This window comes from Dermochelys coriacea, chromosome 5, assembly GCF_009764565.3.
Source record: "Dermochelys coriacea isolate rDerCor1 chromosome 5, rDerCor1.pri.v4, whole genome shotgun sequence".
NCBI classification, from domain to species: Eukaryota; Metazoa; Chordata; order Testudines; family Dermochelyidae; genus Dermochelys; species Dermochelys coriacea.
Genome location: NC_050072.1, coordinates 133,380,035 through 133,393,477, shown reverse-complemented (window position 1 = coordinate 133,393,477; position 13,443 = coordinate 133,380,035). Strand labels below are relative to the sequence as shown.

General features: G+C 44.6%; 1 protein-coding gene across 4 annotated transcripts in view; it reads left to right on the top strand.

Annotated features, from left to right (window-relative positions):
• ABCA1 (ATP binding cassette subfamily A member 1) overlaps positions 1 to 13,443 on the top strand; it is a 146,798-nt gene that overhangs the window by 97,840 nt on the left and 35,515 nt on the right. For all 4 annotated transcript variants that reach the window (XM_043515354.1, XM_038402133.2, XM_038402132.2 and 1 more), the window contains 7 exons: positions 511 to 732; positions 4,160 to 4,364; positions 4,971 to 5,084; positions 5,678 to 5,849; positions 6,503 to 6,634; positions 7,679 to 7,818; positions 8,996 to 9,133. In XM_043515354.1, coding sequence (XP_043371289.1) covers positions 511 to 732; positions 4,160 to 4,364; positions 4,971 to 5,084; positions 5,678 to 5,849; positions 6,503 to 6,634; positions 7,679 to 7,818; positions 8,996 to 9,133 — 1,123 coding nt within the window. The remainder of the gene's footprint in view (positions 1 to 510; positions 733 to 4,159; positions 4,365 to 4,970; positions 5,085 to 5,677; positions 5,850 to 6,502; positions 6,635 to 7,678; positions 7,819 to 8,995; positions 9,134 to 13,443) is intronic.

Sequence of the window (13,443 nt, the reverse complement as noted above, 5' to 3'; positions counted from 1 at the left end):
CACTTAACAACTACTTGCTTACAAAATCAGACATAAACATACAAAAGTGTCACAGCCATGCAGTTACTGAAAAAGTGCTGACTTTCTCATTTTTACCATATAATTATAAAATAAATCAATTGGAATATAAATATTGTCCTTACATTTCAGTGTATAGTATATAAAGCAGTATAAACAAGTCATTGTCTGTATGAAATTTTAGTTTTTGCTGCCTTCGCTAGTTCTTCTTACATAGCCTGTTGTAAAACTAGGCAAATATCGAGATGACTTGATGAGAACCACTGATTTCAAACAAGAGAGGTGCTTCAGTTAATTGTTCCAATGCACCTTAGTGTGCAGAGTACCATACCTAGGGCAAAATGCACCTTTGGCACTGGCACAAGCCCTCCTGCTTACAGGGCAGCTAAAGGGTAGTTCTGTTCTGAATAGCGATTCTGCAAGGGAGCCCTGTAGATTGCTTCTCCGTGAGCTCTGTTTGCCTTGTGACACATGTATCTCCTCCTTGCCCAGATGGGAAACCTGCTGCCCTATAGCGACCCTAGTGTGGTGTTTATCTTCCTCTCCGTCTTCGCCGTGGTGACCATCTTGCAGTGCTTCCTCATCAGCACCATGTTCTCCAGGGCCAACCTGGCAACAGCCTGTGGGGGGATCATCTATTTCACCCTCTACCTGCCCTACGTGCTGTGCGTCGCCTGGCAGGACTACGTGAGCTTCTCACTGAAAATGTTTGCGGTGAGTCGTGGCGGGCCTGGCACGGAGGAGCTGTATTGCATATCATGCCATGGCCAACAAAGCGCTCGGTGGCTCTTTAGCATGTGGGGCTTGGGTGTGGAAGAGACCATTGTTTTCCACTGTACCCAAGGCAAAGAGCCATCAGAGCAGGCACTGATAAAAAACTTTCTGGGTTTGATAGTGATCAGGGAACCTGGGAATGGGGAAGGGATCTCTGGGCATGCTCTTCAGGGAGTACTGAGATTCCCCCATCCGATGCTGTGAGGCCTGATGTTGCCCCGCTGAAGTTCATGTCATGTTGCCCATTTGTGACAGGATCAGACCCTTAAGCTGTTCTCCCCTAGAGGCCTGACCATCTGAGAGGAACTGGATCAGCCTCCCTTTAGAGACTCTCCACAGCATTCCTTAACTCGCTGGGGGGCGGCTGCATACAACACTCCCTCCCTTCCCCCATAATGCGGTCTAGTCATCTGGGGAGCAAGAGAAGGGCGAAACAAACCAAACCTGTCTTCAGCATAGCAGCGTGAAGAACTCCCATTGGGGCACTGCCTAGCCACATAATAGCATAATGTTCATACCTTGGGCTCAGGGCCAGGAGCACTGGGTGAAATTCCACGGATCGTGTTATGCAGGAGCTCAGATTAGATGATCATGATGGTAACTTCTGCTCGTAAAATCCGTGACTCTCTGAACACTTCAGTGATCCCAGTGCAGATAGGGATGGGTGCTCATCATGCAGATTGAAATTTTGAAAACTTCTCAGGATAGTACAAGGACTAAAAATGTGCCACAATGGCTAAACAGTAAAGTAAAAGAACTGGTTAGAGGCAAAAAGGCATCCTTTAAAAATGGGAAGTCAAATCCTACTGGGGACAATAGTGCATAAACTCTAGCAAATCAAGTGTGAAAGGATAAGTAGGCAGGCCAAAAGAGAATCGGAAGAGCAACTAGCAAAAGACTCAAAAACTAACAGCAAAAAAATGTTTAAGAACATCAGGAGCAGGAAGCCTGCTAAACAACCAGTGGGGCCACTGGACGATCGAGGTGCTAAAGGAGCACTCAAGGAAGATAAGACCATTGTGGAGAAGCTCAATGAATTCTTTCAGTTGGTCTTCACTGCAGAGGGTGTGAGGGAGAGTCCCACACCTGAGCTCTTCTTTTTAGGTGACAGATCTGAAGAACTTTCCCAGATGGAGGTATCTGTAGAGGCGGTTTTTTAAAAAATTGATAAATTAAATAGTAATAAGTCACCAGGACCAGATGGGATTCACCCAAGAATTCTGAAGGAACTCAAATATGAAATTGCAGAACTACTAACTGTGGCATGTGACCTATCACTTAAATCAGCTTCTGTACCAGATGACTGGAGGATAAATTAATGTGACACCAATTTTTTAAAAAGGGTCCAGAGGCAATCCGGGCAATTACAGGCCGGTAAACCTAACTTCAGTGCCAGGCAAATTGGTTGAAACTATAGTAAAGAACAGAATTGTTGGACACATAGATGAAAATGATTTGTTAGGAAAGAGTCAATATGGCTTTTGTAAAGGGAAATTATCCCTTACCAAACCATTAGAATTCTTTGAGGGGTCAACAAATCTCTGGACAACAGTGATCCAGTGGATATAGTGTACTTGGGCTTTTAGAAAGCCTTTGACAAGGTACCTCACCAAAGGCTCTTCAGCAAAGTAAGCAGTCATGGGAAAGAAGGAAGGTCATCTCACGGATCACTAACTGGTAAAAAGACAAGAAAACAAAAAGTAGGAATAAATGGTCAGTTTTCAGAATGGAGAGAGGTAAATAGCGGGTTCCTGCAGGGATCTGTACTGGGACACGTGCTGTTCAACATATTCATAAATGATCTGGAAAAAGGGGTGAATAGTGAAGTGGCAAAATTTGCAGAATACACAAAATTACACAGGATAGTTAAGTCCAAAGCTACTGCAAGGACTTACAAAGGGATCTCATTAAACTGGGTGATTGGGCAACAAAATGGCAGATGAAATTGAATATTTATAAGAGCAAAGTAATGTACATTGGAAAGCATGATTCCAACTATACGTACAAAATGATGGGATCTAAATTAGCTGTTACCACTCAAGAGAGAGATCTTGGAGTCATTGTGGATAGTTCTCTGAAAACATCCACTCAATGTGCAGCAGCCGCCTAGAAAGCGTACAGAATGTTAGGAACCACTAGGAAAGGGATAGTAATAAGACAGTAAATATCATAATGCCACTATTTAAATCCATGGTACGCCCACACCTTGAATACCGGTTGCAGTTGGGGTCACACCATCACAAAAAAGATCTATTAGAATTGCAAACTTACAGAGAAGGGCAACAAAATCATTGTTATGGACCAGCTTCTGTATGGGGAGAGATGAATAAGACTGGGACTTTCAGCTTGGAAAAGAGACGACTAAGGAGGGATATGACAGAGTCTATAAAATTGTGACTGGTGCGGAGAAAGTGAATAAGGAAGTGTTATTCACCCCTTCACGTAACACAAGAACCCAGGTATTACCCAATGAAATGAAAAGGCATCAAGTTTAAAACAAACAAAAGGAAGTACTTTTACACATAACACACAGTAAACCTGTAGAATTTGTTGCCAGGGATGTTGTGAAGACCAAAACTATAATGGGGTTCAAAAAACAATTAGATAAGTTCATGGAGGATAGGTCCATCAATGGTTATTAGCCAAGATAGTCAGGGACACAACCCCATGCCTGGGTGGTCCCTAGCCTCTGACTGGCTGAAGCTGGGAGTAGATGATAGGGGATGGATCACTCAGTGATTGGCCTGTTCTGTTCACTCCCTCCGAAGCACCTGGCACTGGCCACTGTCAGAAGACAGGATACTGGGCTAGATGGACCATTGGTCTGACCCAGTATGGTTGTTCTGTTCTTACTTTTGGGGTGGTTGCAGCACTATTTTGAGTTTGCAATCGCCCCCCGCCAATTTAAACCTGGGTTTTCTTCCTAGGGTGACTCAATAAAAACAAACAAGGACAACATGTTTCTGTAGCTAAAGGGAAGTCCTTTCTGGTTATTAGAGGTAGAGAATCCCCTCATTTTACTTATTTGTACACACACACACAGTTATTCTACTGCATTATTCTCTCTACCTCTGCTCCTTGTTTCAGTCTCTTCTAAGAGCAACTTGAACCCCGTCATGTTTGAGTGAGAGTCAAGCTTTCAAACTCAGGAGGGCTGTGCAAGCACAAAACTAGGCAATGGGAGCTTGCAGAGCCCTCAGTGAAAACCCTGGCCCCACCTGACTTCAGTAGGGCCCAGATTCCACCCTTTGCGTTTTGAGTCATGACACTAACATGAAGGCTGAGCAGCCCCCTCTCTGTTTATTTTTAAAGATTAAGAGATGAGTTTGTGAATGGTCTCAAGAGTGTGAACATCTTGCTCTCCTAGAGCCTGCTGTCCCCAGTCGCCTTTGGGTTTGGCTGCGAGTACTTTGCATTGTTTGAGGAGCAGGGGGTTGGCGTGCAGTGGGACAACCTCTTTGAAAGCCCCCTGGAAGAAGATGGCTTCAACCTCACCACATCTGCCTTCATGATGTTGTTTGATACCTTCCTCTATGGAGTTATGACCTGGTACATTGAGTCTGTCTTCCCAGGTGAGCCTTTACTATTGCCTAGAGAGGTGGTGTCCTGCTCTTTGTGGGTCCTGTGTATTCCTGCCCATTCATCAAGAGTGTTTCACATTCCAGGCAGCACATGTTACAGAAGGGGGAAGGGGGCAACCTCGCACCATCAATAGTATCACTTCGAAGCCGCTGATCAAACTCCTGGACAATTTCCAAGTGCCCCTGTATACAGAGAACCTAGGTTCAGTCCAGCCAGGTGCTAGCACCGCCTATGAGATTCTCAGCCTCTTCAATTCCCATTGGTTTTGCCAGGAGTTGAGGGCACTTAGTACCTGGCACAGGGTGGTTAGCACCTCCCAGGTATCGGCCATTTAACTATTAAAGTGGGGTTTGGGAAGATTGGTTGTAACGTTTTGAAATCATCTAATATTCCCTACCTGGCTAAAATCTCTCTCTCAATCTGTCGCCAATTTCCATTCTAGAAGGGGGATTTTCACCGTCTCATATATGTGCTGCTGGTCTCCAAGGCCTGACAGTTGGAGATACGATGCGTCACTACTTGCCCTCTGCTTTTAAACATAGAGACATTATGGTGGATTTTGCTGGGCTCACATGAATGCTTTCCTCCCCATTTAGGCCAGTATGGAATTCCCAGGCCCTGGTACTTCCCCTTTACAAAGTCTTACTGGTTCGGTGAGGAATCTGAGGAGAGGCGGCACGCTCGTTCTGATCACAAAGGGCCGTCGGAGCGTAAGTGTCTGACCCACGCTGAGCCAGAAGGCAGGTGCTTAGGTTTAAATGCACAAAGTTGGGAACTTGCCCTGGGTAAGGACTGCGTAAAAGGATGTTGGAATTTAGCATCGTGGAATTAAAGCTGCTCCTGTCCTACTCACTATTCATTCCCCTGATAATGAACAGAATGTGCGTGTGATTGTGCAGTCCTTATTCCAATAAAACTCCTACATACTTCACCGGAAATCTTGCCCAAATAAGGCAGGCAGGATTGGGCTCTCCTTTGGCATTGAGGCATGAACCTGAGAGCTGTGGCATTCCCTCCACTTCCGCTGATTTCAGTGGAGGGTGCTCAGTATCTCACAGGACTGGGTCCTCTCTGACATGGGGGCATTGGATCAGGGCCTTACAACTGGCCTCCAAAGAACTGATTAGTGCCATGCTAAAGTGAACCTCCATGGAGGGATAACACCCCGGGAAGGGAGATTAGGAATCTTCCTAGATGCCCCACCTCACTGTGGGTTCTCATTGGCCATGGAAAGATGTGTATTAATATTATTGGTGCGGTGTCTATTCTATGCTGCCTTGCTGATTACTTTTTCTTCTCGCAGACTGCATGGAGGAGGAACCCAATCATCTAAGCCTGGGGGTCTCCATTCAGAACCTGGTGAAGATTTATCGTGATGGCAAGAAGGTTGCTGTGGATGGGCTCACACTTAATTTCTTTGAAGGGCAGATCACATCCTTTCTGGGACATAATGGAGCGGGGAAAACCACAACCATGTAAGGACAATATTTTTAAGGGTAGGGAAGGCACTCTTGTTAGAGTGGTTCTGAAACCTAGTGTTCTGTCTAAACATGACAATGTAATATATGCATGTGGATAGATGTATAGATTAAATTTGCAAGGCCAGAGACTCAGCAGGTGTAAATCAGTGTATGTCCGCTGACTTCAGTAGAGCTCTGCTGATTTACATCTTCTGAGAATCTGGCCCATGAACCACACCGATATTGGGGAATGGAACATTTTGAAGCCAGTGAATTGTCATGGTTCCAGATCAAGACTATGGCTGACTTGGTACAATGTCAGCAGCACTTTTTAATAACCCACTTTGTGACCCTGCTTTATCAGAATAAGGAAATTAATTCTGAAAGCATTAAAAGCTTTTAGGGAGTGGGGAGGGTATTTTTCTCTTGCAGAACCAAGAGCATATGGTTCTGTCCAGCTCCCATTAAAATTGAAAGCTCACATGCGAGATATTTCTCTGATTGTTTTCCTTTGGGGAATAATCACGTGATGTGGGATATCAACAAGACTCTATCCTCTATCCGTTGTCCTTTCATTCCCTAGTGCATGTGGAACAAGCCCCCTCTTGATTTGGATTGTGCTGTGACATTTTGGAGCTCACTTACCATTTACTGCATTTGTCATTCAGGTCCATCTTAACTGGTTTATTTCCTCCGACCTCGGGCACGGCCTTCATCCTGGGCAAAGATATCCGCTCCGACCTCAGCACCATCAGGCAGAACTTGGGTGTCTGTCCCCAGCACAATGTCCTCTTTGACTTGTGAGTAGCAGCCGGAAAGCACAATGATGGGGTCTGTAATACAAAACAAAAATGTGTGTGTGTTTTTTTAAAATTACAGTGGATTCCTTTTCTCATTTTCTGACATTACCACCCTCTATGGCTCTAGGCCCACTTCTGGTCTCTCTCTCGCTTGTGTAAGTCCAGAGTAACTCCATGGGACAGTGGTTAGCGAATGTGCATACAGAAGTAGATGTGACTGGCATATCATTTTGCAAGGGGTATAAAGGCTGCTGTTTATGGGCAGTTGAACGATGAAGTAGTGTTGAAGTAGTATCAATATATTGGTAAATGGGAATGAACCAAGAATCAGTATGTTAAAACTGTACCATCTTTGGCTAGCTGCTCAGTGGTGTAATTCAGCATAGCTCAATTGAAGTGAGTGGATTGGTTAGACCAGCTGCGGATCTGGAACATAATATTCAATGGAAGCTGAGGGTGGTTGGTGTCACATGGGAGACATTGCACCTCATGGGCTCAAACCAGCAAATAGTGGCATATACTAGGGGTTACTTCCCACCCAGGAGGTGCTATTCCAAGTTGTATATGTGGTCTGCAATAGCTCAGTGATGGAGGTGTTCAGAAACTGTAGCTGGACAGAAGTAGGTTCTGTTTTATTGTTAGATGTATCTGGGGTCTATCAACAGTGCCTTGCACATCCATTGAGACCATTTTCCCAGTTTTTCTTTTAGAAAACTATTTCTTCCATTAAAAAAAAGGCTAAAATTTTCCAACATGACTAATGATTTGGGGCACCTCAGTGTTTGGGAGTCCAACCTGAGGCACCTTAATATGGCCTGATTTTCAGATCACACTGAGCACCTACCCTCTGGAAATCAGGCCCTTCTAAGGTGTCCCAGGTTGAGTCCCCCAAATCATTAGTCACTTCCAAAAATCTTAGCCCTATACAATTTTTTCCTGCCTAAATAAGAATGGGTTTTGTAACTAATTAAAAAATGGTTCATGGGATGAGTCTGAGCCTGACTGAGCCATAGAGCCTTGCTGGTTCTGCTCCCTACCCCTTAGGCTGACTGTGGAAGAGCACATCTGGTTCTACGCACGTTTGAAAGGGCTGTCAGAAGAAAAGGTGAAAGAGGAGATGCAGCAGATGGTGCTGGATGTTGGCCTGCCTCACAAACTCAAATCTAGAACCAGCAAACTCTCTGGTAGGTCCAACTCTTCAGCCCTTTGCGTGTCTCATCTCAGCTGCTCAGGAGGCTTCGAGAAGGGCCCTGTTGTTCCCTAATACTAAGAGGCAAAGCAAGGTACTACAGTGTAACCTGCCACTCAGTGTATGTTAAATATCCACCTCTATGCCTAACTACAACAGAGGTGGGTCTGCTACAGCTAGTAGCTTGAGAACTTAGTCCTGTAGCTCAAGCTGAGGAGACTTATGCTCTTAGTTCTGGACCTGCCAAGGTTCAATCCCTGTTGACATAGGTGCTGATTCCGTGGATGCTCCGGGGCTGGAGCACCCACGGGGGAAAAATAGTGGGTGCTCAGCACGCACTGATGGCCCCACGGATCAGCACCTTCCCCTCCCCGAGCCTCCTGCCCACTCATGTTTTAGTTTTGGAGATCCCAGCTTCAATCCAATGACAGTCATTATAAAAGCTCTCATAATAAATACACTATTGAATTTATCAGCACCCAGTGTCCAAAGATCTCTAGACATCTTAATAAAATATAAAACTAAACCAGTTCGCCTGGCACCCTGGGCAGTGACTGGAGCAATGCTTTGCCCTCCACCCCTAGAAAGTTAGACAAAAGCAAAGTTGTTAAAATCACTGTCTGTATTCTCCAGTCTGCTCTGTTCCCTTTGTCCCCCTCAGGCAGTGCCAGGTGAGTGGATTCTGGCCCCAAACAGCTAACTGAGAATCCCCTTGTGTAGGAGAACACTCTGCTGGTGTGAGGCTGGCTGCACTGGCTCCTACATCAGCTGCCCCGCTCCCAGTGTAGGTGGGGTGGAGCTCCACTCTGCCAATTCTCCATTGGCAGTAAGGGACTTTGCAGACTTTATACCAGTCAAATAAGTTAGATCAGCTCCTCAGCTGCTCTGATGCTGGTGCTGAGCAGTGCAAGATCCAGGAGCAACGACCAGCTCCTTGAAGGGCCCCCCTTTCCCCTCCTTGTTCCCATGCACGATGCAGAGCTCTGTCATGGTGGGAGGATGGAGCCTAGAGTGATCTACCTTTATCTGTGTGCACACATGGCTTCAGAAGGCATTTGTGTGCGGGGGGGGGGGGGGGGGGAATCTCCCCCACAGCACCTTACAGCACAGATCACTGCTCCTTTGCTCAAGCCTCCAGCCTGAATTCTTCTCTCGTGCTGTCTGCTTCGCAGGTGGCATGCAGAGAAAGCTGTCAGTGGCCTTGGCCTTTGTGGGTGGATCAAAGGTTGTCATTTTGGACGAGCCAACAGCTGGGGTGGATCCTTACTCTCGCCGAGGGATATGGGAACTGCTTCTGAAGTATCGCCAAGGTATCTGTACTTTCACCCAGTTATAATTGGAAGCGAAAGGACATCAGTGGCTTGTGGCTTTGATAAAATACACTGTTCTACCTTTGCTGATTGGATGGGGGAATTGTTACTAACTTGTCATTGCAAATCCCTTGGTGCCCTCGTAGAAGACGGCAACAAACAGCCCCAGCCCTGGGCTCAGGGTACCCAGACACCTGCATTCCCTATTAATGAGACCCTTTTTGCAGTCTCGTTATAACGAGACCCTACTCTTTAATTGGTGGGACTGCATTTCAGTGCTCAAGAGTAAACCATGTTCTACATACACTTCCCACTGAAGGAAGAGATACGGGATGTAGACCTGAGGTTGAAAAGGATCCTCAAGGGAGCAGGAAAGAATCCCCTAATTATCTTTCATGTGGGAACAAATGATACAGCCAGATTCTCGCTGGAAAGTATCAAGGGAGACTATGCTAGGCTGGGGAAGACGCTTAAGGAAATTGAGGCTCAGGTGATCTTTAGCGGGATCCTTCCTGTTCCTAGAGAAGGGCAACAAAGGTGTGACAAGATTATGACTGTCAACAGATGGCTTAGGCAGTGGTGCTATAAGGAGGGCTTTGGGATGTATGGCCACTGGGAGGCATTCACGGACAGAGGTCAGTTCTCTCGGGATGGACTTCATCTGAGTAGGGAAGGAAATAGACTTCTAGGATCGAGGCTGGCACAACTGATAAAGAGAGCTTTAAACTAGGAATTGGGGGGAGATGGATGGGAGATGTCCAGAAAATCTCCACGCCAGATTTTAGCATTGAGAGGGAAGAAGATGAAGTAAGAAAGGATACAGCCATGGGTAGGAGAATGTATATAAGGAGCGAGGGCGGTGTGGATACTAGTCTAATAGGTTATACTGGCTGTAGAATGACTGTGCCTAATAGGGTACAAAATGTGAGCGAGGCCAAACAGCAAAAATTAAGATGTTTATACACCAATGCGAGGAGTCTAGGTAACAAAATGGAGGAACTAGAGCTACTGGTGCAGGAAGTGAAACCAGATATTATAGGGATAACAGAAACATGGTGGAATAGTAGTCATGACTGGACTACAGGTATTGAAGGGTATGTGCTGTTTAGGAAAGACAGAAACAAAGGTAAAGGGGGTGGAGTAGCATTGTATATCAACGATGAGTTAGAATGTAAAGAAATAAGAAGCGATGCAATGGATAAGACAGAGTCTGTCTGGGCAAAAATTACATTGGGGAAGAAAACTAGTAAAGCCTCTCCTACGATAGTGCTTGGGGTGTGCTATAGACCTCCGGGATCTAATTTGGTTATGGATAGAGCCCTTTTTAATGTCTTTAATAAAGTAAATACTAATGGAAACTGCGTGATCATGGGAGACTTTAACTTCCCAGATATAGACTGGAGGACCAGTGCTAGTAATAATAATAGGGCTCAGATTTTCCTAGATGCGATAGCTGATGGATTCCTTCATCAAGTAGTTGCTGAACCGACTAGAGGGGATGCCATTTTAGATTTAATTTTGGTGAGTAGCGAGGACCTCATAGAAGAAATGGTTGTAGGGGACAATCTTGGCTCAAGTGATCATGAGCTAATTCAGTTCAAATTAAATGGAAGGATTAACAAAAATAAATCTGCAACTAGGGTTTTTGATTTCAAAAGGGCTGACTTTCAAAAATTAAGGAAATTAGTTAGGGAAGTGGATTGGACTGAAGAACTTATGGATCTAAAGGCAGTTGAGGCCTGGGATTACTTTAAATCAAAACTGCAGAAGCTATCGGAAGCCTGTATCCCAAGAAAGGGGAAAAAATTCATAGGAAGGAGTTGTAGACCAAGCTGGATGAGCAAGCATCTTAGAGAGGTGATTATGAAGAAGCAGAAAGCATACAGGGAGTGGAAGATGGGAGGGATCAGCAAGGAAAGCTACCTAATTGAGGTCAGAAGATGTAGTGATAAAGTCAGAGAGGCTAAAAGTCGAGTAGAGTTGGACCTTGCAAAGGGAATTAAAACCAATAGTAAAAGGTTCTATAGCCATATAAATAAGAAGAAAACTAAGAAGGAAGAAGTGGGGCCGCTTAACACTGAGGATGGAGTGGAGGTTAAAGATAATCTAGGCATGGCCCAATATCTAAACAAATACTTTGCCTCAGTCTTTAATAAGGCTAAAGAGGATCTTGGGGATAATGGTAGCATGACAAATGGGAAGGAGGATATAGAGGTAGATATTACCATATCAGAGGTAGAAGCGAAACTGAAACAGCTTAATGGGACTAAATCGGGGGGCCCAGATAATCTTCATCCAAGAATATTAAAGGAATTGGCACCTGAAATTGCAAGCCCATTAGCAAGAATTTTTAATGAATCTGTAAACTCAGGAATAGTACCGAATGATTGGAGAATTGCTAATATAGTTCCTATTTTTAAGAAAGGAAAAAAAAGTGATCCAGGTAACTACAGGCCAGTTAGTTTGACATCTGTAGTATGCAAGGTCCTGGAAAAAATTTTGAAGGAGAAATTAGTTAAGGACATTGAAGTCAATGGTAAATGGGACAAAATACAACATGGTTTTACAAAAGGTAGATCGTGCCAAACCAACCTAATCTCCTTTTTTGAAAAAGTAACAGATTTTTTAGATAAAGGAAATGCAGTGGATCTAATTTACCTAGATTTCAGTAAGGCATTTGATACCGTGCCACATGGGGAATTATTAGTTAAATTGGAGAAGATGGGGATCAATATGAACATCAGAAGGTGGATAAGGAATTGGTTAAAGGGGAGACTGCAACGGGTCCTACTGAAAGGCGAACTGTCAGGTTGGAGGGAGGTTACCAGTGGAGTTCCTCAGGGATCGGTTTTGGGACCAATCTTGTTTAATCTTTTTGTTACTGACCTTGGCACAAAAAGTGGGAGTGTGCTAATAAAGTTTGCAGATGATACAAAGCTGGGAGGTATTGCCAATTCGGAGAAGGATCGGGATATTTTACAGGAGGATCTGGATGACCTTGTAAACTGGAGTAATAGTAATAGGATGAAATTTAATAGTGAGAAGTGTAAGGTTATGCATTTAGGGATTAATAACAAGAATTTTAGTTATAAGTTGGGGACGCATCAATTAGAAGTAACGGAAGAGGAGAAGGACCTTGGAGTATTGGTTGATCATAGGATGACTATGAGCTGCCAATGTGATTTGGCTGTGAAAAAAGCTAATGCGGTTTTCGGATGCATCAGGAGAGGCATTTCCAGTAGGGATAAGGAGGTTTTAGTACCGTTATACAAGGCACTGGTGAGACCTCACCTAGAATACTGTGTGCAGTTCTGGTCTCCCATGTTTAAAAAGGATGAATTCAAACTGGAGCAGGTACAGAGAAGGGCTACTAGGATGATCCGAGGAATGGAAAACTTGTCTTATGAAAGGAGACTTAAGGAGCTTGGCTTGTTTAGCCTAACTAAAAGAAGGTTGAGGGGAGATATGATTGCTCTCTATAAATATATCAGAGGGATAAATATAGGAGAGGGAGAGGAATTATTTAAGCTCAGCACCAATGTGGACACAAGAACAAATGGGTATAAACTGGCCACCAGGAAGTTTAGACTTGAAATCAGATGAAGGTTTTTAACCATCAGAGGAGTGAATTTTTGGAATAACCTTCCAAGGGAAGCAGTGGGGGCAAAAGATCTATCTGGTTTTAAGATTCTACTTGATAAGTTTATGGAGGAGATGGTATGATGGGATAATGGGATTTTGGTAAGTAATTGATCTTTAAATATTCAGGGTAAATATGCCAAATCCCCTGAGATGGGATATTAGATGGATGGGATCTGATTTACTATAGAAAATTCTTTCCTGGGTATCTGGCTGGTGAATCTTGCCCATGTGCTCAGGGTTTGGCTGATTGCCATGTTTGGGGTCGGGAGGGAGTTTTCCTCCAGGGCAGATTGGAGAGGCCCTGGAGGTTTTTTTTGTCTTCCTCTGTAGCATGGGGCATGGTTGACTGGAGGGAGGCTTCTCTGCTCCTTGAAGTTTTGAACCACGATTTGAGGACTTCAATAGCTCAGACATGGGTGAGGTTTTTCATAGGAGTGGTGGGTGACATTCTGTGGCCTGCGCTGTGCAGGAGGTCGGACTAGATGATCAGAATGGTCCCTTCTGACCTTAGTATCTATGAATCTATGAATCTAAGAGGATAGGAGGGCAGATTCTGATTCCACTCCCACAGGTGTAAATCTGGAGTAACTGGATTCATATGGGTATAGCTCAGATCAGAAGCTGACCCTTGGTGTCTGCATTAGGGTAAAGCCCTCTGGTGTTAAGTA